This window comes from Mytilus edulis, chromosome 4 (assembly GCF_963676685.1).
Source record: "Mytilus edulis chromosome 4, xbMytEdul2.2, whole genome shotgun sequence".
NCBI classification, from domain to species: Eukaryota; Metazoa; Mollusca; class Bivalvia; order Mytilida; family Mytilidae; genus Mytilus; species Mytilus edulis.
This window is the reverse complement of record NC_092347.1, coordinates 24239094-24266512: the sequence shown is the minus strand read 5'-3', so window position 1 is coordinate 24266512 and position 27419 is coordinate 24239094. Positions and strand designations below refer to the sequence as shown.

Genomic DNA, 27419 nt, shown 5'->3' with positions numbered 1-27419 from the left:
TAATATTTGTTATCATTATCAGCCATCGTGGTCCTCTAATTTTAAAATTTTGTTATTGGTCATTAGTGAAATTGTTAATAAGGGATTTTCTCAAAGTTGTTATTTAAAATCAAACATGTGTGAACACTCTGCACCAAAATGTGCATTATATAAGTCAACAATAATATCAGAGTGATAAGCCCAGCCATTGTCGACGAATGCATATAAACATTTCTACCTATTCTCTTATTCTGTGTTAGTTACGTTTCTGTACTTTGATACTGTTTTGAAAGAAGGTCATTTCCGGTACATATTTACGCCACCTGGAGGCCAAACAAACGTCAATAAGCATTATCTTGAATGATCGCTGATCACAGCACCTAAGCACACGATCAGTCCAAGGAAAACGTATATTGATACTAAAAGCAGTTGATATTGAAAGATGGAATACGGTTGAATGTTTGTACAATTGACTGGAATGGGTCTGTTTACTCAAAGTCCGCTTTTGTTAACAGATAATTCATTTCTAGTGACCCGCTCATAACCATTCCAGTGATTCTTTGAAGTCTTTCAACTGTTCAACATTGATTTCCATTTTTTCGATTTTTAATATTGAAGTGGCGTTACCGTTATTTTAATCTGTCATGAAAATGCACTGCACCACATTCATTTTTGGAGTTATTTTATTTAAAGTTTCTTGCGGAATACAACATTACACAGATCAGTGGGCTGTTCATTTGACTGGGGGTGAAAGAGCTGCAAAAGATCTTGCTCTAAGACATGGCTTTGCTTATGTTTCTGAGGTAAGTTAGGTTCAAAAAGACTCAATACAATTTATTACAAGTCTGTTTATTATATAAATGTGTTATCTAAAAAAATATTAAAATGTACTGTAGATGTGTTGTATTCTTTTTTTTTTTCAATTCAGTTTACTGAAAACTGAAATGTGTGCTTCCTTGGTTTATATATACATATATTTATCGGTCTCATCCGAGTGCCCCTGAACAGGAGAGAATTATGAAAGAAGAAGAAGCATCCAGGTTGAAGTAATAAGTAAAATCTTATAAAAAAATATAAGAAAGGCTGTAAACATATTTTTTATTATATTCATTAATTTTGTACATTTAGCTAATTTATTGTTCAATAATGAATGATAATAAAAAAAAGGGCATGTATCAAAATGTAATCATTGAATTGAACATTTTTAGTGTCATATTAATATTAAATTCAGGATCTTAATCATATAAAAAATTAATCAAACTTACTGTTACTGATTTTTAGATAATTGTACAGTTGTACATACATTTTTTAATTAATGAAAATTCAAATTATGTTAAAAATACTACAACCATGTTATAAAATTGAGAATGGAAATAGTGAATGGAGGCGTGCTTCAGCTGGCCCCCAAACAAAAATGTATACTACATGTACATGTAGTTCAGTGATAATGGACTGTCATACTAAATTCTGAAATATATAACAGAAACTAAAATTAAAAATCATACAAGACTTTCAAAGGCCAGATATTACAAAATAATTTAGTGTATACATTTGTAAATTACCTTATTGGAAATTATTTAAGAAAAATATATATCATGTGTATAGATGTACTCATACAATGACTTTATGTATATTTACATTTGTATATAACCTCATTTGAAATTTAAACAAAAGTATAAAAAAAATAAATTCTATATTAATTGATAAAAAACTAATAGGTAAATTTGATAAAAACATGAGGTTGAAAAAACCCTGTGTATCTACATTCATGACATTCTATAATTATAATACATTTTTATTTGACATACATGCATGTGTATTGTAAAAGAGATGATGCATGTAACATGAATATCATCCAAAATGAACACATTAAATGTTTACTCTAAGGATTTGATGATAAAGCTGAGAATCCCATTTCTTTGTTTATGTTTCTATCTGAAGCTGCTTTGATTAAAATATTATTTGTTTGGAACCTTTCTTATTTCTATGGAAACCAATTCCAAGATAAGGAAAGATGTATGAGATGCATATTTTTCAAAACTTTGTTAAGAATCTCAAGAATGGAGAATTTATACGTGTTATACATTGTAGTCTGACAGAATTCCTTAATTAATTAGACTCATGATTAGTTTTGATGGACATGTTCAAAGTAATACTGTAGTGTATTAAATCAATCATGTTAATATTCACAATAAATTTCATTGAACATAATGCTGTGTGTGTACAATATTAGTATAACACAATGTACATCATGTACATATTGTGGTAAACCCAATACATTTTATTTCTCTTAAAAAAATAAAATATATATATGAGATTGAAGTACAAATATAAATTTTAACTTAACTTATCACATATATACACTTAAGGTGGTATGGGAGTCTAAAATAAAAATGATAGAATTTGTTCATACTTTGCCAAAACGTTGTATCTATTGATACATGTTGAAAAATATAATATAAATGATAGGTCACCGCGCATTTTCTCAAGCTACAAGACGGGACAAAATGACACATTTTGTATGGATTATACAGGAAAAAACACCATTTTTGTGATTAGAAATTAAACAAAATGATAGAATTGTTAGATACTTCAGGAAAAGATAGCTTTCAGACACTGCTTTGAGAATATCAAAAGAAAAGATAGGGTCACCGTACATTTTTTCCGGCTAAAATACAAAATAGGAAAATTCCATACAGAATCCTTCAGAAAATGCACTTTTTTAGAGTTACCTCCCCTTTAAATGCCAATTTAAAAAAATAAATAAAATCAACCCAAAATAATTAACATTTGCAAAAATATCAATATTTAGAAGTTATATTCTTATAAATTGGTACTTTTAAATGAAAATGTACATTAAACATCTGCATTCCTGCATCAAATTTTGCTAACTTGATGGAAAATCTGGACCTTTGATTCTCTGTTTTTTACAATCCAAGATGGAGGAAGACACCCATACCACCTTAATTTTATGAAGGATGTTATTATATTATAACCTAATTGAATATGTGGATGGATTACACAAGTTTTTCGTAAGTCATTCACAAGTCACAAAATATTCAGAAGTATATATATATATATCTTTCCTTATCTTGGAATTGGTTTCCATATCTTTACCATAATATGAGGCAGGCATTACCTGTGAATGGGGACGAAGTCTATGATTATTTTTAAATCAACAATGATCAACAATGTTAAAAAGAGAAACAGAAATACCGTAACGTTTCCGATTTTGGTTTTGTTGTTAGGGATTTTAGTTGTGACGTTATTTAAGTTATGATGTCATATTCAATGTAAACAAAGAAACGCTGTCATCAGGTAATGTTTTTTTAATAACAAAAATATTTTTTTAAAATGAATTAGTATTACATGTATTAGTTCCTTTCTTAGACTGATAAATATACATTTTATTCAGTCTCATGTAAACTAGACCGGAAGATTTCTGCGCAGATCCAGAAATTCAAAAACGTGACAAAAAAAAATTGAACTATTTTTAGTTCATTAGTACAATGAAAAATTCAGGCAATTTTCCCGATTTAAAAAAAATAAATTTTTTATTGAATTTTCTACTGTAATTGGGGACTCCATCCCCATATTACTACCCGTAAACAGGCATATGGAGTGCACAAGATATTTTATAAATTGAAATCAATTTCGAAAATTTTAGTTGGATTCTGTTGGCTTGTACAGAAAATTTGTAAAAGCCCCCAAGCCTTTTTACAAGCAATGGCTGAAGGATTTGTGGTTAAGTGTGAAGACTGTGCTTGACCAATATGACATGCATTAGTTAAGAGATAGTAAGGACAAATTTAGTTGGGTATACTATTTGCCACCCTCCCTTCCCTATCTAACCATAATTTCTCCCTTATCTGCTTGTGTATATATAGTGAAGTTTGATGCATTTACATATGACTGATCGTATATATAATTATATATTTATGTTAAAGATATTATAATTAAAGGCGAACTTACCATGTCTGTTCATCATTTACATTAACTAAAAAAAAACTCAAAAAACGCTGTAGAACCAATTTCCATGAAACTTTTTTGTGAATTGTTCGGTGAAGTAAGCTCCCTTTCTTTTTTTTTTTTTAGAAATTTTACATTTTACAAATGTTCATTTTTTTTAGTTTAAAATAAAAGGAAGGGGGGAATTTCATACTGGATTTCTTGTTAGTTTTCAGACATTCACTCAAAAATACTTCGAATAGTTTTCACTAAACTTGTTTAAATCTATAAGACAAAGTTCCTTTACGTTTTTTATAAACTAAATTCTGTTTTGACATTGATGAGTTATGGAACTTTATTAGTTGAAATAGTGACGTGCATAGCCATATCATGTGCTCTTTATTATCTATTTAGTACTACAGAGTACAGACATGATATAAAGTTAGTTTAAAGCACTCTGAAGGTTATTTTTACAGGAGTTAAATATAAAAAAGAAGATGTGGTATGATTGCCAATGAGACAACTCTCCACAAGAGACCAAAATGACACAGAAATTAACAACTATAGGTCATTGTACGGCCTTCAACAATGAGCAAAGCCCATATCGCATAGTCAGCTATAAAAGGCCCAGAAATGACAATGTAAATTAAAACAATTCAAAGTCTTGCTTATTTAAGATTTTAAAGAAGATTTTAAAGAATATTTTTTGAATACTGCAATTTTCATTGTTTAAGGAGATGTGATTTTTTGTTCTGTCTCTCTTTAGTGGACGTACATATTGTATTGTCTTTTCTTCTTCATCTGTTATTGGAGATGAATATGATTTAGTTACAGATGTATCTTTTAATATATATCATTATGTATTGTATGCAATTTATTTTAAAATAACCACCTCCTAAATTACACAGGTGTTAAATCTATATATCCATTGATAAAAAGATTTACATAGTAGATACATGTGTGGTCTTTAATGTATGGTATAGATGACTTGACAGTGACAAATTAGTAACAAAGAAAAACTGCACTTTCCACATTTCAATTTCTATAAACAAATAATATTTAATGGTACATTTACAGTGTATAATATGTACAAAAATGTTTGTGTTTATGTAAATTATAATGTTTACCTAGGCAATACATATCAGTTATTACATACATCCCATCTCATGAAATGAGTATGAGAACAAAGGTTATACAATGTATAATAAAATTCCTGTCAGACACATTTTAGTAATAATCTTTGATTTAGATGAACCAGGGATATGTATTTTAAGGTTGTATCTACATTGTACATACTTACTGGGTCATGGTCAATAGATTGTTCCAAGTGTTATCATGAGTATACACCTTCTTTTTTAACTACTGGTAGTAGAATCTCTCTTTAATACAAATCCTAATTTCCACTTAGTCAATGCCCATACTGAAAACTATTGACTCTTGCATAATAACATTGAGAATGGAAATGGGGAATGTGTCTTGAGAGACAATAACTTGACAAAAGAGCAGAAAACAGCCGAACAGCACCAATGGGTCTTCAACACAGGGAGAAAATCCTGCACCCTCAATACATGTAATAAGTTTATTTATAGTAAGGCCAGTTTATTTACTTATATCCCTAGTTTTCTGTTTGGTGTGGCTTTAAAGTAGAGATGTCATTTCGCATCAAGTCTAAAGTTAAGTAGAACTGCAAGTGGTCTCAACCCATTTTCATGTATGTAAATAAATTAAATGAATGAAATGTACAAACGTATACCGGTAGTTAGAATGGATATTCATTCAAAGTTAATCCTAAATAATTTACACATTATACAACTGAAGAAAAAAATTGACATTGGAACATTTGTAATTTATTATTTGAATTCATTAATGTGTGCTGCAATTTGATTGTTGGTTCAAGTTAAAAAGTAATGAAATTTGAAGTTTTTTGTTCATGTCTGTGTTTAATGTATACATGTATATGCATGTATTATACCAAACATGTAATGTTTAAATCTAAATCATGAATGAATGAAAATATTTTTGTTTTTGTTATGACATACATGAGCATATACAAAGAAAATATTTCTTGCTACACAAAAAGCTATCAGAAAAATAATCAAGATAACTTCATAGATACTACATATGTATAACACATACACATGTATATATTTTGGCTATCCAAGTTTTTTGTGTGTGGATGATATGAATTATAATAAATTTGATCAAAGTCCATATACTAAACACTATAAATATTGCTTTGAAATAAATATGGCCGATATTTATTGAAATAGATGAAATAATAACAAATTTATTACAAGTTTATTATTTTGTCCCAAGACAAAAAAGTAATGCTAAAAGCTTTTTGTTAGGAAGTTCACTCTAACATTCAATTTTTCTCTGACAAATGCTGGTCTCTTTGTCCTATTAAGATGAAAACATTATTACAGACACAGAAGATCTGTGGCATTCCCAGAAATCAATTGTGGTATAAAACACAGAGCCAGATGTTGGCATATAAATTATCGATCACTCTGTTAGTCTTTGTGTAATTTGATTTGTGATATGGAAATAAGGGAAAATATATTGGTTACAGTCTTTGACAGCATTTTATACAGGATAGTTGGCAATTGTACATTGATAGTATTGATTGGTGGAAACTGCTGATTCAACAAATCTACATACAAATTTAAATACTCCTGGAGGGATCAATTAACCATGTTATAATTTTTTTTTACTCTCAATCTGCTGATGAGTATTATCATCTATATTCATGATCAGGGTCCAGTAAAATTTATAATGGGATCACTGTAAATTTGTTATTATTATTACTCTTAAAATAAAGTATTGTTGTTGTTGTTGTTGTTACCCTTTCTGATCAATACAAATATTGTATACTAAAAATAAGAAAGAATTTTGAGATAAAAGAATTATCAATCGATCTATGATTAGTTGTCTCCAAACTTATTTGTAAAATGTATATATATACATTAATGATTGAAAACAGCTCATACATTTGTATAAACGCTATTTTCTTGTCATGCCAATTTTCGTGGCTTACATGGGTACAGTACTAGTGGAACCACGAATTTAAATGTTCAACAAATTACAAATTTTATATACCGGTAGGCTTTGTGTGCAGAGATTGGCAAATCCACAAAATTGAACATCCATGAAAATGCAAGTTTTCCTCATTCCACGAAAATTGATAACCCACGAAAATAAATGAATCCACAGTAATTATCTTTTAGATGTTGTCTTATCAAAATATGCACAAAAATATGATTTATTAACAATGTATGTAAATAGATTTATATCATCCAAAGTGGTATATTTACAAAATTTATAGATTTTCTTGTGTAAGGTTTGTAGTAAGACAATTGACCGTTTCAGAATCTAAAGCATCATGGGTAATTTCATTGTTCGTACCCCAAAGTGAAAATAACGTTACGTCATTGGTTGAATTTCCATTGTTTATAACGTTTTAAACCAATCAAAACGCTTTGGTGTACGCTTTTGAAAATATTACCCAGGATGCATTAGATTCTGAAACGGCGAATTGTGTAAATGATTTGAATTGTCAAGAAAATATGTCAGAAATAGCTTTAATTTTGTTGTTTAAATGTTTAATTCTCATTATACCATAATGATAATTTTCCATGGGATATCTATTATTTAAAGAAGATGGGTTATATCTAGAATTTGTCTTGCTTTCAATCTAATTACTTTATAAATTTTATCATTATACTTTCAGTTTAAACTTTTTAAAAGGTTCATACATGTAGTTAGAGCATAATATTACAAAAAAATAGGTGTTATTTTTTTTTTAATACTGCAATTGTCTTAACTGCTTTGATGGCATCCTTGTCTTCATCAACATGAACCAGTTCATTATTTTCAATATAACATTTGTTATTATATGTATCAGCATCATGCAATTCAGTATAAGGAATAATAATACTTTTTTTTCTCTTTGATGAAGAAAGAGTTTTAAAAAATAGACTGATGAAAAATTTAAACATAACAAAACTGAATAAAATAGATTTATGTATCTATATAATTTATGTATGTTTGTCTTTTTACAGATAATGCCAGACTACTATACTTTCCAACACAGAAAAGTTGCCAAACGATCAGTGTATTCCAGTTCTTTCTACCATAAAACCTTAGAACAAGAATCAAATGTAAGTTGTCAGACCTTCCTACCATAAAACCTTAGAACAAGAATCAAATGTAAGTTGTCAGACCTTCCTACCATAAAACCTTAGAACAAGAATCAAATGTAAGTTCTCAGACCTTCCAACCATAAAACCTTAGAACAAGAATCAAATGTAAGTTCTCAGACCTTCCAACCATAAAACCTTAGAACAAGAATCAAATATAAGTTCTCAGACCTTCCTACCATAAAACCTTAGAACAAGAATTAAATGTAAGTTCTTAGGCCTTTCTACCATAAAACTTTAGAACAAGAATCAAATGTAAGTTCTCATACTTTTTTGAAGGAATAGAAGATAGTCTGATTGTCAATTTAGTCCTTTGTACAGATATGCATGTATGAAACAATCAAAAAATTACCAAACATCTTCCATCATTACCTGAACTATATATGCTGCCAAAGATACATGTATCATGAGTTTTTACCAACCTTGACACATGTAGGACTATGAGATCAGAAATGATAGTAACTAACAACATCGTTAGTCTGTCCTTGAACTAAGTACAAGTTGCCAAGGAAAGAAATTCAAATAACATTTAAAAATGATAAAAGAAGATGTTCCTTTTACAAGTGTTCTCCCCAGGCCCTTTAGTATCATGGTAATGTGATGCTATCTGAAAGGATTCTCTTTTAGATTGTGTAATAGGTGTGATGCTATAATTTATAGAAAAAAAGATGGATGGTAATTCAAAATTCCCTATTTAAAAGGTTGCTATATGAAATTTGTAGGAAGAACACTGGTTTTACACATTTCAATGAATTTATGCAGCTGATTTATCTCTGGAACCACAATCCTTGAACATCATTTTTTTTTACAGATCAGCATTTATGGTCTATAACAACAAGGGGGTGCATGTCTATGCCCTAGAACTTACTTATTTCTTATTCAGCAAAGACTAACTAAAGTTTGCAACAAGATGTAAAAAAAAATGTCATGTTTTGCAAGCTAACATTTTGTTATTTTGAAAAATATTAATGTTTCTCGATAAATGGTGAATTTGAAAAAGATCTGTAAATAAACCCATATGTTCAATCTAAAAAGATTAAGGCATTTAGTGTAGGTGCATACTGAAACTCACTTCATTAACAGTTCAATAATTGTTAATCTACTCTACAAACGTTGGCAAGTAGAGTAAAAGCTGAAATAAAATATTCTATACAAATTGTATTTGAAGTCTTTATTGGAAAAATCAACTGAATCCCAATGAAAACAAATTCTGACATTAAAACAAATGTAGTTCTGCCATGCTTTTACACTTGGAAACTGACAATCGATTGGTTGTGAACAAAGATCATGGAATTGTAACGAGAACAAAATTCATTTTGTTAATTGACTTAAAGGATGAAAGTTAGCTCAACAAATTAAAGCTTTGACATTGATGTCTGTTGATTAGTGCGGTGCCAGAATCAGTCATGGATCGGCTGTAGTCTTGTGTTCCTGTTGATGTCTGACTGTTCATATTAAACCCTGGCCTGCAATGGTTTAACTAATTTCCTAAATGTATCAATGATTAGGACAGCTTTTGATAGTTAATTTAAATTTTGTCAGAAGGGTGCATGTTTCATAATAGCATGGGTGTTAGGGTACAGTCCTAAATCAGTTGAGCACGACTGCCACACGCTAAGATCATCCTACACTTAAAAAATTAATCTAGCTCCATTGTTAAAAACCTTTACTTGTAATAAAAGGAAAGTAAATAAGAGATGATTTATTCATAGCCTTTATTATATTAATTTGTTAAGTATTGAATGAGAATGCCATATTTTATAGGATTATTGGTAATTAAATATTTAAAGCATGTGAAGATCAAATAAACAGATTTATTTATATTTTCTATTGCCTGTGAGATATATTGTTCTGTTCTATAGAGCATATTTGTACTAGAAATATCAGATAAAAATGTGACTGAAAATTGATAAATATTAATGAATGGATGGGGTTACATGTATTATAAGAAATGCAATAATTGCTGATTGTTCCCCATCAAAAAGTTTAGGAAAAGTTTTAATCATAACTAAATTCAAACAGTTTGTACTTTAGTATCATCTGATGATCTTACTATTTTCTGTTGTACATTATGTCCAGTGGCAAGTTACTTTCTACCAAACCAAGCACAATAGTTAAAAAGTCTGATTGATAATACATCATATGTTTGTACATTGTAAGTCTATGCCAAGTCAGAATATTCGAACCATGTTATTTTTGTTTTGTCTATTCTCTCAAAGGAGTCGGTTGAGGGAGGCTACAGTTTTTCTTCTGTCCTATAAAGTTTTATTAATTAATAAGTCCGGTAACTTTATAGTTGATGACCTCACCGGAGACTAGGTCATCATTATTATACACATTTAGTATTATCAGAGCAGATAAAAAATGACAGAGAAAAAAAATTATAATTATTATGCTTCAATTTTGTGTATCCTGTGACAAGGACATTCTTACATAAGCAATTTCTTTATCTTTTAGATTGAATGATAAACTTTGGTCCTGCAATTTCATTTTTTGTGCTTGAACTTTGGTTTCATATAAATTTATAAGTTACTTGAATACATTTCTATATTAAGCCATTTATTCTATCTTATGAATGATCTAAAGTTTTATGAATTAATTTGTCAATGTCAGATTGATAATTAAATTAAATTTACTTTTTATTTGAATGAAAATATCCTTAAAAATTGCTTTCTCATACAGTAATAACATACACTTGTTAAACAATTACTGTCATTTTGTGTTTTAATAAATGAAATATATGAAGATTAAAATTTTAATTTTATAGCATCCGACAAAGGCCTGTAAGATTTAATTTTCGTAGAGTCTGCCTAATTATGGAAATATTTTTTCTCATAGATCACAAAATTTTTAAAGGAGTAATGACCCTTTATAACTTTGAGAATTATTTTGGTTTTATGGTCTGTAATTTTTAAAGTTTGCATCAAAATAAGATGAATTCTAATGAATAATTTGTTATAAGTGATGGCAATTGCAATATGCATATATATGTGTTTGTGTCAAGATCACAAAATTTTACCAGACTAACAGCTGTTCTTGACTTAAAAAAATGTGCATGGGAACCAACATGGTCCTAGTTAATTGAACAGTTTAACAACTATACAGCATTTTGGCCCAGTTCTTATACCAGGAAGTATAAAGTCTATTTTTTTGTGGTTGTTTGACAGCTGTATCATTGGCTGTTAATGATTCTTTATTTTGGCACAATTAGTAGAGATGATCATTTACAAGTACATCTTACATCAACCTTAGTAAAATACAAACAGAACCATCTGTTGATTGTCAACATTCTTATATAACTCAATGTTATCTTATTAATTCAGGCATTCCTTTGGCTTCCCACTGTTTATTCCATCTGATTGAAGAAGTAATACCATTAATGCTTGCATTGAAGTTAAAGAGGAGACAAAAATAACAAATAGTAGAAAGTTAATTTGAAGCTCTCAAATTGAATTTGTCCTTATATTTGGCATTGAAATCGTCTAGTAAAGTCAACATTTTCTACATTCTATGAATAACAATTTCATGTTTCCTGTAGTCCAGCATTGACAACAAGTCCTATTATTAGTATTAACTACAGGGTTTGCTTACAGCAATCTGTCATATTGAAATCATGAAACTCCTTACAATCATTCAATTTTATACCAGTGGCAGGTTCATCGATCAAGGCCCCTATTTTTTACTAAGATTTAAATTTTTTATTAAATGACCTTTTTTCACAAAATTCTATAGTTCTCTGTCAGGTTTCTAAAGCTTAGAATTTCATTCAATTAGGGATCATATTGGGTAAACTTTATGGTTATCTGTGCAAAAACCTGTATTTGGGTCCTACAAGTCAGTCTACAAAATTGGACACCTGTTTCTTCAGTTTTTCCCATGAGTTCCTAATTCTTCATATCATTTAATCAAACAGGTATCTTATCTTGTGTAAAACATTATGTTTCCTACATATACATGTACTGATCTGATGAGCCCTATGTCACAATGAACCTGCCAGCATCTGTTCTGCTCCACTTTACACAAAACCCTTGTTCCTCTAGCCAAATCTACAAAAAAAAACAGTTTTACATTGATCGATTTCTTCTTTGCACATGACCACAGTTTTCTCGAGTCATTCACTCTTATGCATATTAAAAACTAAGTTTAAAAACAACTATATTGCATTGCAAAGTCCTTGTGTATCTTTGTTTAACTGAGAACTTTCTGAAAAGTTTTTCAATACTACATTTGTACTAGTAAATAACTTCTGTAACATTTAATGTAAACAAAAATCAATTACATATTAATCTATTTCACTCTTATACAATATGTATATTTTAGAAGTTGTATCTGATACAAGCAGAACTGACTGAGATATAATTATCAATTTCCTCTTCAATCTTATCAATTCACAAAATTATGATCATTTTTTTTTCAACAGGATGCGCATCTTCAGACTTCATTAGAAAATAGGAAGGTTGAAAGTAGAGTTTTGCCTTGTGATAAGAATTTATATAGATCTGATAGCAACTACCTTATCGTGTTTATAGGTGCAATATCAAATCAAAATCAAAATCAAAAAACAATTTTTATTCTGAATAAAACCCAAACTGAAGTTGCATCTCAAAAAGAGATAAAATAACTTTGAATTGTAAATAAACTTTGTATTTTATGAATTTGTATGATGGGTGCCTCATAGGCATACCACATCTCACCCACTCTTAAATATTACAGGTACATTGTATGTATACTAAACTGTCTTCAAGTTTATTCTTATTACAGTCTGCTTACCTCTTTAAAAATCAAGTTTTACATATATCATCACCTACTTATTGACTGATGGGATGCCAGGAGGTAACACTTTTTTTGTGTCCTTAGGTAGAGAGTGATCCCCAGGGGAGAAACTCTATCCTCAGACTCTATCCACATAGTGATGCTGTAAGAAGATCTGTTTTTACTATTTTGCAGATTTTTTCAATCAATACTATTTTATAACAGCCTGCTGATGTGTATAGGTCTTGCTGTTCTCAGATCCTATCATCTACATTAAACTTCTAACGTTATACTTTGATCTTCAGTGTATTATGCATACTATCAGATATATAAATCCTTACAATGTTTAACACACACTTGAACATTGTTTGTAAGATTGGTATTGCATTATTCACTGTGAAATTATGTATGGTATTTTAATTTAACAGTCCATTAAGAGTTCTATTCTTGTTTTTATTTGACATGATAGTGTAGTAGAGAAAGTTGGTTGATTTTTGTTGATCTACATTAATGGCAGTGTTTTTGTTTGAACTTGTGTGTTAATGTCAGGGATGTTTAGATAGAGGATGGGGTAATCCCTTGACAATATCACACTGGGGTAATCATTCTACAATAAACTGAATACCTGGCATTATATCTCTGTAGAATCCTACAGAATCTATTGTTTTTGTTGCGCAATTACAAATGTATTAGATAAAAGAGATGGGGAAAAGAAAAAAGATCCAGCAGACTTTTGAAGATGTTAAAATCCTTTCATTTTCATATGAAACTTGACTTCATGTTAGTGTGCTCACCTTCAGGGAGGAAGGTTGTAGGCTCTGTCCACTGTTCAGGCCCTGTCAGGTCAAACCAATGAATCAAGTTTTTTAAGAGAAATTTGCAAGCCAAAGTTGTAATTCTTTGTATATTTTAATACATATTTTACATTTATACATCTGAACACCAGGCCTCTACATTAGTAATCATTTACTAATCTGTACAACTTTATTAAGAATTTATTGGGCTGGGTTTTGGATTTTTGGGAGCATACTTTGATTTTGAAATTTAAAATTTGAATCTCTCTTACAGGCCAACTATTTGCAGCAATTTTAATCAAATTATTTAAAATTTCCTCTTCATTTATTAAAGTTTTGTTGCCTCTATAAGAAATTTATCAAAGATATTTGAATCTGGTATAAAATATAAATTGAGGCAAATATGATCATGGCATGACTTTTCTATAATGTTTTACCTATTATAGAAATGATTACTAAACATTAGTCATTTTATTTGATACTTTAAGTAGACCCTTTGACAGATGTTTTAGTAAGTGTAGGCATTTTGTTTATCAATAAAAAAATAATAGGCACATTGTTTGAACAGTAATGAAAATTCTTCATTTTGCACTTTTAAATCAAGTTTGACTTTAATAGTGTATAATTTATACAAAAATGTCAACTATTTCTGTACAATTTTTTCTCAAATTTTGCCATTTTGAATTGATGTGAACAAATTTATTGAAAATTTGTTTTACAAAATTTTGCATTTTGAATTCAAGTTTTCGTTTTGAAATGTTTAAAAAATGAAAGTATAGAAGCCTTTTAAAAATCAGGTTCCAAATAGTTGATACATTTAAAAGTTTGCTTCTTTTGGAAAGTGATTAACAACACTTGGGTTACGTAAATGGGTGTCATCATGTTCATAAACACATATATATATACTAAGTATACATTTGTAAAAGTTTTCTTGGTGATAAACATTTAGGATGCAAAGATTCAAATACATTACACTGGCTGTAAAGCAAGCAACAATCATTCAATAGAAGAAACCAAACCTAATTGTAATTATAAATGGGATATTGCTGACAGAGTACAATTTACTGGTACCTTTAACATTTAAATGTAGACCAGATCAGCTTAAATCATTTTAATATCTCATAAATCTAAATTATTCCTCTTTTATAAGATTAGCTTTCTTTAGAATGAGCTACTGGTACATAAAATGTTCTTAGCAGCAAATATACTGTCTGAAAAACTTTCATGAAAAAAACTCTTGTACTTCATATGTAGATTGATTTAGACAGCAAGTTATGTGTGTTAAAATGTTTAAAAAGTATGTGTGGTTTTATATTTTGTAGGTGCATTGGTTAGAGCAGCAAGTTATAAAGAAGAGGGTAAAAAGAGACATTTATTTCCCACATAATTATGAGTTCAATGATCCAAAATGGTCCAGAATGTGGTACTTGGTAGGTATAGTTGTAATAAACATGGGGGGTGGGGGGAGGGGGAGGTCAAGAATGTGGTACTTGGTAGGTATAGCTTTCTATTTTAATAAGGACCCAAATATCAATATTGTACTTATGTTTTTTTTGTATTGTACAAAATGTTCTCCCCCTGCTTATAGTATGATGATGTCAGTTAAGCAGGCTGGATTTCATCATAAGCGGGTACCTATTTTATGTAATTTAAAAATCCTAGGACCGTGTTAGATGATCTAAAGATCAAAAATTACAATTCATTGTTTGTCAATGCAATCATTTGGTAAAGACAGACTAGTCAATATCAGTATCAAATGTTTTGGTTATGATTCCTGACTTTTGACACCTTCCGAATTGATCAAATACATGCCCTCAGAAACAGGTCTTACTGGTGGTACATTGTGTCTAAACCAAGAATGAACCTTTCAGATGCATAATCTGTATATGATAATTTCTTTTTAAATCAAGAATAACCTTTCAGACACACAATCTGTAGGTGATAGATATTGCTTAAACCAAGAGTGACCTTTGCGACACCTAGTCTATGGGGTAGTTGATTATACTGACAAGTGTAGAATAAAGCTGAGAATGGTAGACAGTTTACATCATAAAGTTAAGCATGTTATAGTTCTGAGCAGAGTTCATCTGTCACCAAGGTCCACTCGAGAGCACTGTTAGATAAGGGGGAGCTAACTCGTGTGTGCTGGAACCAAGGGACAGGGGGTCAGTCTATCGCTAGACTTAATGTTCTGATAGGCATAGCTAAAACGCAAGGAAGGTTTTCAAAATTTAATTAACGATAACGATTTAAATGAATGATAACAAATCAATCAATAAACAATGCCAAATAATAATAATCTAATTAAGTACAAAGTATCAATTCAAAATAACAAATCCAAAGTAAAACTATTTCTCTTCAAAATGTAAAATATAAAATAAATGCCAAAATTACTAAATCATAAAATATACTTAATCTCAATTTCAGAATGTCATGAATGTAAAAGTCTCAAAATAAAAGTTTCTCAAAAGTATAATTTTCTAAAGTTAAATTATGAGTCAGAGATAAATTTTGTCTCACACTACACAGTCAACTGGTAGACTGGTAGACAGTCTTATAGGTCCAGTATAATGACATGAGTAGTGTGAGGTTACGCTTCCGAAACACTGACTGCTATCTTAAAAATTCCCAAAAATAAAAGGTGAGTCAAAAATACATTTTTGTCTAAACACTACAAAGTCAACTAGTAGACTGATCGACAGTCTTACAGATCCAGTATAATAGACTTTAGTAGTGAAAGGTTAGGTTTCCGAAAGGTGACTGCTTTTCCAAAATTTCACAACGCTATTTATATTAAAACCAAATATAAATCAATATGACTCGACATGTAAATATTACTCTCATTAACAAAAAATAGACATTAATTAACAAAGCCTAATCCTATAATGTTTTGATAAAAACTTTGATAAAAACATAAACTTTCCAAGTGACATATGCTAATTACAATTAGTCTTTAATCAAACTGTGACATATCGAGTACTTGCCACAGCATAGGTAAAATTAATTTAACAAATTAATTAATATATTACAAAATACAAACATAAAATTTTCTTTCTTAAAATAAAACATAATTTTTATCCAAAATAACACTAACACAAATGTAAGCCAAATAACACACCATGACATATTCCCCCCTACTCCAATATGTTTGTCCCCAAACATGATATATACATTCACATATAAACATCTCAAAAATATCTCAATACACTCTATACAAATTATATATAACCTGGCGCCAGAAACAAAAATATATATGTACAATAATTGTTAGCTAGCTAGCTTCTCTCAACCTTTATATTTTTTTGTAAATCTCCAAAAAACAAGACACTTTAACCAAAATCAAAAGATGTAGTAATAAGAAATAGTATGCGTGCACTCACACTAAGTCCTAGAACTACCTACCCCGAAAAAAAAAATGTTTTAGAAAAATTAAATAGATTTACATGCTACTAAAATATTATTTTCAAGTCTCAAACATTGTCCTAACAGTCACAAATTGTTTAAAACAAATCACCATGGATTTATCTCACTTTGGAACTCTCTAGTTAACTCTTTTAAGAAAGTGTCAATGCACCCATTCGGCACTTCATCAAAAGTCTGCCATTCTGGAGGCATATTTGGGTTCATCCAACTTAACAAAAACTCCATTTTTCCACTATTGTCAACTCTTGCTTCATGTAATTCATACCCCTGACCACAGCTACTAAAGTCTTGTTTCAATGTTCCCTGGTGTTTTTCCTTAAGATACCTCAATTTCTCTTGCAGCAATCTCTCCTCAAATATTGTTGTAAAGTATTTGAGAAAATTGTGTGCATGGTTACGAACAGATGTAATGGAATGCCACCTCTGAATAATTCCGGTTTGAATAAGAAAATAAGCCCTTTGATTTATAAAACGCACTGCTAGTAATTTTTCAAGTTGTGAATATTCCAAAGAAGGGTTGTTGTTGGTTGATAGCACATTTACAGATTCTTTTTGAGAATTGTCACTATTTTTATTGTTTTCCTCATTTCCTAGGTTGTCAGATTTATTAAAGAATTTATGCTTGGTTTGATTGAGAGGTCTTTTTCTCTTTTTCCCGCTCATAGTTCTGTCTGCATGGAATTGACGCACTATATTTGTCGGAATTTTGCATGGAAAGTGCCACTCAGTTTGCCCTGTTTTGAATTTTATTTTGTAATATAGTGTACCATTACCTCGATTTGAAGCCATTAGACGGTCAATGTTTTCTTCCCTAAATGGAGTACAATTTCCTCGTTTACAATCTTGACACGATGGTTTGGTGTTGCCAACAGGTGGATTGCGTGGTTGGTTCTGGTTGTTGTTACCAATTCTCTGGTCTTTGTTTGGTTGTTGTCTGTCATTGTTGTCTCCATTTTGCTGTCCCCTGTTCTGTTGTTGTCTGTCATTGTTGTCTCCATTTTGCTGTCCTCTGTTCTGTTGTTGTCTGTCATTGTTGTCCCCATTTTGTTGTCTTCGATTTTGTTGTTGTCCGTCATTGTTATCTTGTCGACCTATTTCGTCTGGATCTAACTCTTCTTCATCATTTTCATGTTCTTGAGGTGGATTAGTTGGGCGAGTGTTAGGGTCATAGTATGGTTTCAACCTATGAGCAGTTACTAGTGACTTCACTTCTTTGTTGTTCCCACAATTTCTGATTCTATATGTGTGGTTTGATCTGTTCACAAGAGTTATATAATATGGACCTACCCATTTACGATGTAGTTTTGGAGCCTTTCCTACGGGAACTTTTGTACAATACAGCCAAACTCTTTGGGTAGGTCTAAACTCTGGTTCCTGTGCTGTCTTGTCGTATTGACGTTTATTTCTCTCTTGGGCTACTTCAATGTTCTCTGACGCAATTTTCCTGGTTCTCTCTAAATTGTGTAGAATTCTTCCTAAGAATATCCTGTGATCTTGGGCCAAATGTTCCTTAGGTATTAAAGAAGTGTCTATTGGTAGACACATCTCTCGTCCAAACAACAAGAAAAATGGTGAGAAATCAGTTGACTGAGTTGCTGGTGTGGCTCGGTATGCCATCATGATTCCTGGTAATAGATGAACCCAGTCATCTTGCTGATCCTTAGCATAACTGCGTATAGATTGGAGAATAACGGAGTTCATTCTTTCAACAGATCCATTGGTTTGCGGATGATAGGAGCTCGTTAAATGTCTTGTAATCTGAAACATTTCAGATAATGCTTTTACAAGGTTCGAGGTAAAATTCCTGCCGCGATCTGATATGAGAACTCTAGGTGCTCCGTATCTTGTGATAATCTCCCTGTACAGTATTCCTGCTACCTCACCAGCTTCTTGTGTTTTTAAAGGGAATATTTCACTCCACTTAGAATAGCTGTCCACCACTAAAAGTACATGCTTGTATTTGTCTGGAGTTGTAGGTAGACCACTAAGTATGTCCATATGCCATCTACTAAATATGTCATCACTTATTTGTGGTTTAAGAGGTGGTCGTTTAGCACCATAATTCCTTTTCGATTGTTGACACACTTCACATGTCTTAACGTATTGTTTAATATCCTCATACATTGAAGGCCAAAAGTACTTATTACGAAGTGATGAGTATGTTCTGTCAAAACCTTGATGACCACCGCCTAGAATACAGTCATGGTAAGACCTTAAAACGTCGTCACGTAAAATTCTAGGAACAGCTATCTGTTTCACTAAACGCTCATGTCTCGGCACTTGCTTACATCTCTTTGAATAAAAATGTTTTAAAATTCCGTCCTCTAGTTCAAAATTGTATGATTCGGCCACTATTGTTCTCGCTAAAATTGCATCATCTGGTAATTCTCTATTAAACTTATATCTGTATATTTCTGCAAAGTCACGACACTCTTTTTGATGTTTGGATAAGTTTATAAGTTCTGGTTCTTGAATTTCAGTTTCTTGTATGTTCGCGATTACATTTTCCTCACTTTCTCCTTTATAAAAAAATACAGTTTCAGTATACTCCTTTTCATTGATATTGTACAAATGTTCTGCCAAATCGGTTGAATCTTGTGCTGTTGAATTTGTGTACTGTTGTCTGGATAGACAATCGGCAGTATTCTTAGAGCCTTCACGGTGTATAATCTTGAAGTTGTATCCCTGAAGTAGCAAACTCCATCTTCCTAGACGACCTTGACAGTCTTTGATTTTCTGCAGATACTTAACAGATACATTGTCGGTATACACAGTGAATTCTTGATTTGCCAAATAATGTTTGAAGTGCTGTATTCCATCCACTAAAGCTAGTGCTTCCTTTTCTGTAATATGCCATCTAAGTTCAGAACCACGCAGAGATCTTCCACCATAAGCGATGGAATGCTCCACTCCATTCTGAATCTGACTTAGCACATATCCCATTGAATATTCAGATGCATCTGTGGATAATATGAATGGTTTATCAAATTCTGGAAACACTAGAATAGGTGCTGAGATAAGTGCATTTTTCAGAGTATCAAATGCCCTCTGACATTCCAATGTCCAGTTAAATTTTATATTTTTCTTCAAAAGTGATGTTAATGGTGTAGCAATACACGCATAGTCCTTTACAAATTTCCGGTAATAGTTTGCCATCCCTAGAAAACTTTTCACTTGTTTCGCATTCTTAGGAGTTTGAAAATTGTTCACTTTTTCTGTGTTTTCTGGGTTCACTTTAATTCCATTTTTAGAAATAACATGTCCTAAATATTTTACTTCTTTCTTTGCAAATTTACATTTTGACGGATGTAATTTTAAGTTAGCACTGCGTAAATTTGTAAACACTAAATTTAAATGTTGTAAATGTTCCTCAAAGTTCTTCGAAAAAATTAAAACATCATCGATGTAGACTAACGCGATCTTAAAATTTAGATTTTTCAGCACTTTGGTCATTAAACACTGGAATGTCATTGGTGAATTCATCATACCAAATGCTAGTCTGTTAAACTCGTAAACTCCCTTGTGGGTGATGAAAGCACTTTTGTATTTTGTGGCAGGGTCTAACGGTACCTGCCAGAATCCTGAACGAAGGTCGATAGTCGAATATAGCTCAGGCTTTGCATCAGCTAAAGTATCCAAAATGTCTGACATGTGTGGAATTCCAAATGAAAGTGGTTCTGTTATCTTGTTTAGCACACGGAAGTCCACACAAAAACGAAATTCGCCATTTTGTTTCTTCACTAGAACTACAGGGCTGTGGAATGGTGATGTAGACTCTTCGATGATACCATGTCTCTCCATCTCATCTAATTGTCGCTCGATCTCAGCACGCATCTGTGGTGATTGACGATAAGGTGCTAAACTAACCACCTTATCGCCCTTTGTATGAATGGTATGATAGTGCATTTCAGTTTTACCAAGTTCAGATAAATCCTTGGCAAATATGTCTCTATTCTGGCTTAAAAATTTATAAAGTTTTTGTTGCTGCTCCAAATTCAAATCTGTATCCTCTAAATTAATCCCTAAGTCTGCTAATACATTTTTACAGTTATTATTTGAATATTTCTCACTTTTCAAAACACTGCATAAAAATCCTTCATCTTGTTCTTTGAAAGCATGAATATTTCTAAAGTTAACTAGTTGTGCAACAGCAATTTGTAACTTCGAGTCCAAATAGATAGTTTGATTTGTTGGATTTAAAAGTCTGTAAATTCCCATGTTGTTATTATCAATGTTTGAAACTGTTTTTCCACCAGCTATAGAAAAGCGTGACTGAAGTTTATGGCAAGGTTCTAAAATTACTGTACTTCCCAGGGCTCACACTACTTCAAAATTATAGGGAGAAGTGACTTCTCTTTTTGAAACTGATAGGGAGAAGTGGTGAGATTTGAAAGAGAAGTGCTCATTCGCGCGGTGCGCTACAATGTTTGGATTTTACAATAGTATAAAGGGCCATATGTAAATAATGTTCTTTTTATGTTGTTCAATTCATATGAGTAAAAAATTACAATTAAAGTAACATTTGAAATTAAAAGTTGTTTAAGTTTTACTAATTATAAGGTTCTTGTGAGAAACTACCAACTAAATATCTAGCACTAAAAAAAAAAAAATTATTTTAAAAAATGTAAAGAAATTATAATATATCAATTACAATTTAATTAAAAATTATCTTGTGTATGAAATTCAGTGTTTCTCATAAAAAAATATAAAAGTTATTAAGCTGGGCCATAATATATTGATATTAGTATAATAGTCTCAAGAGTTAAGCAACTTTCATCAATAGTTTGAAACAATCCATAAAAAATATAGGGAATTATATACACCAATCAATTAGATGTAACCAAAAGTCTCTTAATGCGTGTGGAATGCGTAATTTTTCCCTTTGGGATCAATATTCTTCTGTCAGCTGTTCCATCCGTGCGTCCGTAGTAATTATTGTAAAAGTACGGATTTCGGTCATAGCTGGTCCGGTTCAGATCCGTAGTTTAGAAATCGGTCAATGGCGGACGAATGCAAGAAAATTTACAAAAATAAACGATGTTTGACAAGTTATTTGGAAAAGAACATGACGTTTTTAATGCAATAAATGGATTAAACATTTACTGGAGGCAACTTTTATCACGTTTAAATGAAGAAACAAACTTATTTTGCCGCCGAAATAGGTTGATGTACGTTTTCGAGTAACAAGCACCGGAAATGCACGAAGTGATAAAAAGTTGTATTTTTATCAAATAACCTGCTACACTCTGCGAAGACAATGCTTCAACCTCTTTTCTAAAGATAATGAATCGTTTATGTCTGAATTTCTTTAATTATCAGTAAAAAATTGATGTTTTATCAACTTGGTAAAAATTGAAAATGTCCGATGATGGAAGCGACTGAAAGCGACTGTTGTCAAGAACAGGGCGACTTGTTTTCGCTTTTGGGGGTCGGGGAAAGCGAAGTGACGGTCGGGAAGGCGACTTCTTCGCCCAAGTCGCCTGGTAGCGTGAGCCCTGCTTCCTATATGAAATTTTGGAATTTTAACAGGTATAATTGTTTCTGACTGAGGTTCTAAAATCACTGAATTCACGGTTTCTGCCAAAGCTATAACTGCACTATTGTCTTGCAAGGTTGCTATGGTAACATGAGCAACACTATCTTGATGTTCCATGTTCATTGCTGTATTCTTCTGAGTTGGTATGGTTAAAGTCATGTTTTCAAAATCTGCTTTTACTTTATTGTCTCTCAAAAAATCTAATCCTAATATAGCTTTTGCATGTAGTGTTTCAAATATACGAAATTTCTGGTTAATTTTGTATTGTCCAAAAGATAGCTGTAGCACTGTTTCGCCAATTATTGCATGCACTTCTCCGCAGACACCTATTGCACTATTGATCGATGATCTCTGTATCGTTGTAGTTGTGTTTAAACGGTACAACTGATGTTGGCTGATACAGCTAAAAGATGCTCCACTGTCAACTAAACATCTCACTTGATGGTTCTCTAATCCAATTTCGACAAAGTTCCTCTCCATGGTTGTAGTAAACTGGAAACTTGCTGTTCCTGGTATTACACTGGAAAGCTTGGCACATCTGTCTTTTTGGCAACACCATCCTTTTGAAATTCTCTTTCTACCCATGATGAAATTTCTATTCCAATTACCAAACTGAAACTAAAAGTATTTTTTATCAGTATATAGTTTATGTTATATTCTCTCTACTATTAGTAAAATTTCCAGATCGCATAAAATCATTTGCACAAGTACAGTTTCTCCTGAACTGAATGTTTACTTCTGTAAAGTTTTTGCACAAATAAATATTTATTTAAAGTTAACAGATTTACACCAAGAATCAACATACATCTATACTTTTCACTAAAAAATATTAAAGTGTAATATAATAAGCAAGATGTACTTATCTTTCAGTTATGTGTTGTTGAATCTGCAACTTGTCTCTCCTGCTACTGGTTCTCTCTTCCTCTCACTGTTTCTCCTACTGTAGTCTCAATTTTGAAATTTAAGTTTTAAATAATTTTGAATGAATTTTGCCAACCTACATTCTAGCTATGCAGTTTCAGAATCTCTTTTGTATCATGCCTCGGGTCAATCCACCATATCTGTCACCAAGGTCCACTCGAGAGCACTGTTAGATAAGGGGGAGCTAACTCGTGTGTGCTGGAACCAAGGGACAGGGGGTCAGTCTATCGCTAGACTTAATGTTCTGATAGGCATAGCTAAAACGCAAGGAAGGTTTTCAAAATTTAATTAACGATAACGATTTAAATGAATGATAACAAATCAATCAATAAACAATGCCAAATAATAATAATCTAATTAAGTACAAAGTATCAATTCAAAATAACAAATCCAAAGTAAAACTATTTCTCTTCAAAATGTAAAATATAAAATAAATGCCAAAATTACTAAATCATAAAATATACTTAATCTCAATTTCAGAATGTCATGAATGTAAAAGTCTCAAAATAAAAGTTTCTCAAAAGTATAATTTTCTAAAGTTAAATTATGAGTCAGAGATAAATTTTGTCTCACACTACACAGTCAACTGGTAGACTGGTAGACAGTCTTATAGGTCCAGTATAATGACATGAGTAGTGTGAGGTTACGCTTCCGAAACACTGACTGCTATCTTAAAAATTCCCAAAAATAAAAGGTGAGTCAAAAATACATTTTTGTCTAAACACTACAAAGTCAACTAGTAGACTGATCGACAGTCTTACAGATCCAGTATAATAGACTTTAGTAGTGAAAGGTTAGGTTTCCGAAAGGTGACTGCTTTTCCAAAATTTCACAACGCTATTTATATTAAAACCAAATATAAATCAATATGACTCGACATGTAAATATTACTCTCATTAACAAAAAATAGACATTAATTAACAAAGCCTAATCCTATAATGTTTTGATAAAAACTTTGATAAAAACATAAACTTTCCAAGTGACATATGCTAATTACAATTAGTCTTTAATCAAACTGTGACATATCGAGTACTTGCCACAGCATAGGTAAAATTAATTTAACAAATTAATTAATATATTACAAAATACAAACATAAAATTTTCTTTCTTAAAATAAAACATAATTTTTATCCAAAATAACACTAACACAAATGTAAGCCAAATAACACACCATGACACATACAAAGATTAAGGTCCTAGTCAGCTATAACTGTCTCAATTATTCAGTCTTAATCAATGGTTTACTTGATCAAATTGTGACTTGGATGGAGAGTTGTCTCATTGGCACTCATACCACATCTTCTTACCGGTATATCTAATTAATGAAGTTCTTTTCTAATTAGCATGTTTACCATATGTTAATATTGAACAAGTTTATTGTGTCATGTGCTAATATTTACAGATTGGTACTGTCTTATCTTGTCAGTGGGTACTTAGTCAGACTTTCTACTAACTGGTACTTTCTAGTACTGATAAGTACTTATCCTCAAGTCATAAATTTGGTCACAACAAGCTTTAATAAACTCCACTCCATTCATATTTATATTTGTCACAGAAAGCCAAATTCTGGCTTTAGGCAGGCAATTAAATATGTTTTGTTTTTCATGTAATTTTCAGAAGGATATGCATGTTTGATATGCCAATAATGATTAAGTAGGGGGAAACTTTATTTTGTATTTTGTTAGAAAACTGCAACTTCAAATTATAACCATTAATTCTGATGCATAACAGTAAAGAAATGAATTCGCTGCATGAAGGGCATATCTGTGGTGTTTTTCTTTAATTCATTGATAAAACATCATTATGAAATGAACATTATTATGAAAGTATTGCGTAAAACACCTGTATCTCAGCAGCTGACAGTTCTTTACACTCAGAACTTTATCAGAATAGCAAATATTACTGGCTCTGATAACAATTCAACTTTGAAATTATTTGAACCAGATAAAATCATTTGAACTGTGGTAATAAGAATCTGACAGCCAAGGTTCATATGGTGCCTGACGTCATAATGTTCAATAAAATTACTACTTTTAACAAGTTAATATTTTTTATGAAGGATAATGGATAAGATAGAATATAACTTCCTTTTTATAAAGATCAATATAAAACAAAGCTTATGACCTTAGATAATCAGGTTCTTTAGACATATTAATGAAGAAACTAAAATCAAGGTTTTCTAGACTTGAAAAACAACTCTGAAATGAATTTTTATTTAAGAAACATGAAGTTGGAAGCTTAAAGTACACATCTGGCTGTTTGTTAATTATATGTGTATTTTTACTGAGTTAGAGGTTAATGAACACTTAACCTGAAGCAGTATATAAACTATAGGTAATTTGTATCTTATACGTAGGTATTGATTAGGGAAAACAGCTCCATAGCAGCTTGACAAATTACATCTCAACAGTAGATAAAAATAGCAATGAATACCAAAACCAAAGAAAATACTAAATATTGACTCAGACCAAAATTTGAAAATCTTGTGTTTAAAGTTAGAAAAGAGACTTGCAAAGAATTAATAGCAATATTCTTATTTTAAATGATTCATTTCAATGTATATACATTTATTTAATAGTCAGTCGCAATTTTTTGTCGAGCCTGCAACTTTTGTTGCAGAAAGCTCGATATAGGGATAGTGATCCGGCGGCGGCGGCGGCGGTGTTAGCTAACTTCTTAAAAGCTTTATATTTTAGAAGGTGGAAGACCTGGATGCTTCATACTTTGTATATAGATGCCTCATGTTACGAAGTTTCCGTCAGTCACATGTCCAATGTCCTTGACCTCATTTTCATGGTTCAGTGACCACTTGAAAAAAAAGTTGAGATTTTTTGTAATGTTGAATTCTCTCTTATTATAAGTAATAGGATAACTATATTTGATATGTGCGTACCTTGAAAGGTCCTCATGTCTGTCAGACAGTTTTCACTTGACCTCGACCTCATTTCATGGATCAGTGAACAAGGTTAAGTTTTGGTGGTCAAGTCCATATCTCAGATACTACAAGCAATAGGGCTAGTATATTCGGTGTATGGAAGGACTGTAAGGTGTACATGTCCAACTGGCAGGTGTCATCTGACCTTGACCTCATTTTCATGGTTCAGTGGTTATAGTTAAATTTTTGTGTTTTGGTCTGTTTTTCTCATACTATATGCAATTGGTCTACTATATTTGTTGTATGGAATGATTGTAAGGTGTACCTATCTAGCGGGGAGATGTCATGTGACCTTGACCTCATTTTCATGGTTCAGTGGTCAAAGTTAAGTTTTTGAGTTTTGGTCTTTTTATCTAATACTATATGCCATAGGTCATCTATATTTGGTGTATAGAAATATTTTATGATCTTTATGTCAGTCACGCAGATTTTATTTGACCATGACCTCATTTTCACGGTTCATTGCACAGTGTTAAATTTTTTGTGTTTTGGTCTATTTTTCTTAAACTATAAGTAATAGGTCAACTATATATGTTGTATAGAAGCATTGTTAGCTGTACATGTCTGCCTGGCATGGTTCATCTGACCTTGACCTCATTTTCAAGGTTCATTGGTCTTTGTTTAGTTATCTTGGTTAATGTTAAGTTTATGTGACAGTTGTATTAAAGCTTAGCTTTATACTTAGGGCTATCAACATAATATCAATGATTAGTATAGAAGGCGAGACATTTCAGTGTGTGCACTCTTGTTTTAGTAAGGTGTGTGTCAAGGTTTCTGATTCAAGGATGTTTCTGGTATTAATGTTGTTGATTTCTCATGGTTTCTGGTTATTGTTGATGATTTCACATGGTTTGGGGTAAACAATTTTATGTAGAGCTGTTAAAGCAATGGTTGTAAGGTACCCATGAGACCCATGTAAATATATACTTGAA

The 27419-nt window shown here is 31.3% G+C and overlaps 1 protein-coding gene across 2 annotated transcripts in view; it reads left to right on the top strand.

The window, feature by feature from the left end:
• Positions 1-292: 292 nt before the first annotated feature.
• Positions 293-27419, top strand: part of LOC139519271 (furin-like protease kpc-1) — an 88460-nt gene continuing 61333 nt past the window's right edge. For both annotated transcript variants that reach the window (XM_071311236.1, XM_071311235.1), the window contains exons 1-3: positions 293-782; positions 7989-8087; positions 14995-15102. In XM_071311236.1, the coding sequence (XP_071167337.1) occupies positions 624-782; positions 7989-8087; positions 14995-15102 (366 nt within the window). In that variant the 5' untranslated portion in view covers positions 293-623. The remainder of the gene's footprint in view (positions 783-7988; positions 8088-14994; positions 15103-27419) is intronic.